Below are 4,172 nucleotides of genomic sequence, written 5' to 3'. Positions count from 1 at the left end.
GCTCCACCACACTGACCAACGGTGCAATAACATGTACTCCCTCCGTCCCATAATATAAGAACGTTTTTCAAACTGTTTTAGCTTCAAAAACATTCTTATATTTTGGGACGGAGGGAGTATCTATTTCTAAATATAAGTCTTTTTAGAGATTCAAATGGACTACAACATACGGATGTATGTAGATATATTTTAAAGTGTAGATTCACTCATTTTGCTTTGTATGTAGTCACTTGTTCGAATGTCTAAAAAGACTTATATTTGGAAATGGAGGGAGTACCTGTAAATATATTGGACATAAAGTTACTGAGCTTTTTGAATTTATCAATGATACTTCTCCGGTGTATCTACTTTTTTAAAAACTTTTGCTCTTATTTTGATCACTAATTTGCATGATTTGAACGAAACTAACTGGACTCGCGTTGTTTTCAGCAGAACTACTTTGATGTAATTTTTATGTAGAAATAAGAATTGCTCGAAATTGGACAAGACTTTACGGGGATTTTTTTGGAATATATAACAAATACTGGTGCCAAGAAGTATCATAGGGGAGCCACCCAGGGCCCACAAGCCCAGGGGCATGACCCCTGTCGGGGTTAAATCCGACAGATCTATGGTAGGGGGTCCCGAGCTGGTGATCTTTTGTTTTTTGAACATCGAGCTGGTGATCTTGACTAGATGGTAACAAAATGAACAGAAGACATGATGTTTACCCAGTTTAGGGTCCTCTCAAAGAGGTAAAATCCTCCGCCCCGCTTATGTTGTATTGATTGTGATGGCCAGGCAACAATTGATAGATTTTCGTGTCCACGCCAGGCAGCATTTTTTTTCCAGGCATCAACTTGTGGACACAAATCAAACTAGCTCTAATTGCTTGGGACTTGTTCTCTTTGGGTTGCAATTTGAGCTCATCCTTTTTTTTCTAAAATGGAACAGTGCCTTGTCCTGTTGTTGGAATATACGAGGGCTCAATTAATTCCCAAGGAAAAATGTCTATGCTGACCTAGCATTTGACAAGTGGCTTTGAGATTAGCGTCATTGTTGATTTTATAGGTTAGCTGGATTTAGTCCGAAGGCTAACCTCTTTACTTAACAATGGGATTTACATCTAAGCCGCTAGTGCTGTAGGGTCTCACATGGCATAGATAGGGCTTTGAGAAGAGTTCATGTGTGCTACCCGCTCTAGCTAAAAAATGGCATCATTCCCTGCAAAAAAAAGTTGGGTAAAAAGAAGCCGACAACTTCTGCTTGAAAGAAGGCTAACGAGTTCTAATAGATTTAAGCAATACTGCTACAAAAAAAATCACAAAATTAATATTTTGTTTGAAAATGATGAAATAAAATATGTTTCATTTTTTAAAATTTATTAACAGTTTTCGAAAATAATGTTCACAAAATTTGAAAATTCTACGGGGCTTTTTAAATCATAAGTTAAAAGAAAACCATAAAATGAAATAAGAGAAAAGAGAAAAAAGAAAAGGAAAATGAAAATGAAAAATAGGATGAAACCTGGAAATCACGGAAGAAACTAAACATAAAAGGAAGAAAGCTGCCAAAGAATTTCAAGGAAGAAACTACTGCTTAGTGGCGAAATGATAGGCACATGTGGCGGCAGCGTGGGCGATATACCAACTATTAATCTCTACGATGAGCATGGCTGGTGAATAGGATTTTCCTCGTAGCCCATGTTATGTTTCCCAATAGAAGAAATGAATTTACAAGGCTAGGATCTGTTGTGATTAAGGAAAAAGACATTAGGGCATGTCCAACGCTGGCCATCAAACCGCCCGTAACCGTTCGGGCCGCACGTTCAGGACGTGGTTTGCCATCCAATACGGTTTTGTATCTGTCCACTCGTCAGTCCAAACGTCCTTTCTCGTAAACTAGAAGCAATCCCGGGGGTTATTTTCTTTCAAAAAATGTTCCTATAATTTCAAAAGATTCATAATACAAAGAATGTATTAAAATATTTTAATAATTTCCGCCAAAATAAATTTTTTTAACATATTTTTATTATTTTAGTAAAATAATCACAATTTGACAAAAAATGATGACATTTAAATAAAATATGTTTTTCTGAAAACTTTTCATTTTTTTTAAAAAATATTCATGTTTTATCAAAGAAGTTTTCAAATTTCCAATACACACATTTTCCCAAATACTTTTTCTATTTTAAAAATCAAAATAAAAAACAACTAAATTTTTTTGTAGTGTTGAGCGCTAAATGAGTCGGGTCATCCAAGTGCCATGTGCGAAAGGAATGGCCGACATCGTCACACACAGAGCGTCACGTAGGAGTTCTCCAGAGTAGGAACTCCGAGACTCTTAGGCCAACTTCATCACACGACCCCAAACGGACGTCTGGATTGGCCGGATTTTGTCCCTTTGGGGTGCCAATGGGTTCGTCCGTGTCCGCCTTTGCTAGATGGGTCCTGCGTGCGCGCACCACGCGGCCGCACCCCAAATCATGTCCGAGGTGGACGTGAATAAAAAAAATATTAAAACAAAAATGAAATAACTAAAAAACTAAATAAACACATTTTAAAAAAACATAAAATATATATAGGGGGCGGCCACAAAACGGCCCAGTTTTCACGGCCACTTAAAAGGCCCATTTTTCATAATTAACATATAAAACAAAATAAAAAAACGCCTCCGCCTCCCGCGCGCTCCTGCCGCGCCCGTCGGTGCCGTGGCCGTCGCCGTCTTCACTGGCCGCCGGTGTCGTCGTCGTCGCTGACGAGGTCGACGTACTCCGGCGGCGTCCACAGGTGGGCTGGAGGTGCGTGGTGGACGGGGGCGGGCTGGACGGCCGGAGCTGCCTGCACCACCTCCTCCCGTGGCGAGGCCTCCCGCTCCGGAGTGGGGCACCAGTTCACGCCCAGGTCGGCGGCCATCTCCGGCGCAGTGCACGACCAGCCCCACCCCTGGCCCAGGAGCTTCTCGAATGCGGGCGAGTCCTCCTCCATCGGCTCCTCCTTGGCGGCCGCCGTGACGGCCACCAGCTGCAGCTCCGGGAAGGCGACGTCCCCGGCGGCAGAGAGGGCCACGGCCTCCTCCAGGCCGTCCCACTGCCGCTCGTCGTGCGTGTTCATGGAGTCGTCCATGACACGCTGCAGGAGACGGGCCTCCTCCTCCGCTGTCATGCGAGGAGGGGGAGGGGGCGACGGAGACAGGGAAGGCGACGGCGTGGGCGTCAGGCCACGCACCCGCGTACGCCCGCGCGGCTCTGCACGTGGCCTCCGCGGCCCCGACACGGTGCCGGCGAAGTAGGACACGCGCCGCACGTCGTGCTCGTCCTGGAGCCATGTGTCCCAGAGCGGCGAGTTGGGGGCATACCTGTGGTCGTAGTACAGGTCGTCGGGGAGGAGGCGGCGGCGGCGGTTGATCTCATCGCGTCGTGCACGGCCGGTCGCCGGCACTGGTGGGATGGGGACCCGGTCCGCGGAGAGGTGCCACCCGTTGGGGAGGTGGGTGTCGCTCCACGGGACCGGCGTCCTCGTCTCCCAGTACCTCCGGCACACGTCCGCGCAGATGTACTGCCGGTCGCGCTCGCCGAAGGGCCTAGGGGCAATGGTGAAGGGGGCCGGCGCGGGGGCTCGACGGGAGGAGTGCGGCGGTGGCGCGGGGGCCCGACGGGAGGAGCGCGGCGGAGACGCGGGCTCCTCCTTCTTCACGGAGCCGCGGTGGTGCCCCGAGGAGGAGTCGGCCTCGTGGTCGTGCTTGCCCTTGCTGTTCCAGAAGCCCATGGCGAGGTGGGCGGCCGGCGAGCTCGAGGAGGAGTCGGGCTAGAGTTTCTGCGCTGTCGGGGTTCGAGGAGGCCGCTGGGTGGCGCGGGGCAGTGTGGACGACGACCCGTCCACGCTTCCCACTTAAAGAAGGACGGCGACCGCTCGACGTGCGAATGACAGGTGGGGCCGCCCGCTCGTGCGCATTGATGTGGGTGGGTGGAAGGTGGGTGGCCGCCTGCCACGCGGCCCCGACGCGGACGAGCGCGCGTCCGTTTGGTGTCCGCCGCGACCCAAACCCGGCGCAAGTTTGCGCTTGAAATGGGTCGGCCCGGACACAAAACGGACAAAATGAGTCCGGGCCGTCGCGCGCTGGGCCGCCTCCTTTGTTTCTTTTACCTCAAACGGACGAGGTCGGATAGGATAGGGTCGCGCGGTGAAGTTGGC

The 4,172-nt window shown here is 49.5% G+C and overlaps 1 protein-coding gene across 1 annotated transcript; it reads right to left on the bottom strand.

The window, feature by feature from the left end:
• Nucleotides 1-2,637: 2,637 nt before the first annotated feature.
• On the bottom strand, nt 2,638-3,746 carry LOC147974770 (uncharacterized). The gene has a single exon (XM_087519549.1). It carries the CDS (start codon nt 3,744-3,746, stop codon nt 2,706-2,708), a length of 1,041 nt encoding a protein of 346 aa, XP_087375675.1. The 3' UTR covers nt 2,638-2,705.
• Nucleotides 3,747-4,172: the final 426 nt, after the last annotated feature.

Source organism: Triticum urartu, chromosome 4A, assembly GCF_056163025.1.
Source record: "Triticum urartu cultivar PI428250 chromosome 4A, HENAU_Tu73, whole genome shotgun sequence".
NCBI lineage: Eukaryota > Viridiplantae > Streptophyta > Magnoliopsida > Poales > Poaceae > Triticum > Triticum urartu.
The sequence above is the reverse complement of the archived record's forward strand: the minus strand, read 5'-3'. Positions and strand labels throughout refer to the sequence as shown.

What these genes read in the sequence shown, in the direction of transcription:
- LOC147974770 (XM_087519549.1), bottom strand. Translation starts at nt 3,746, where the DNA reads ATGGGCTTCTGGAACAGCAAGGGCAAGCACGACCACGAGGCCGACTCC.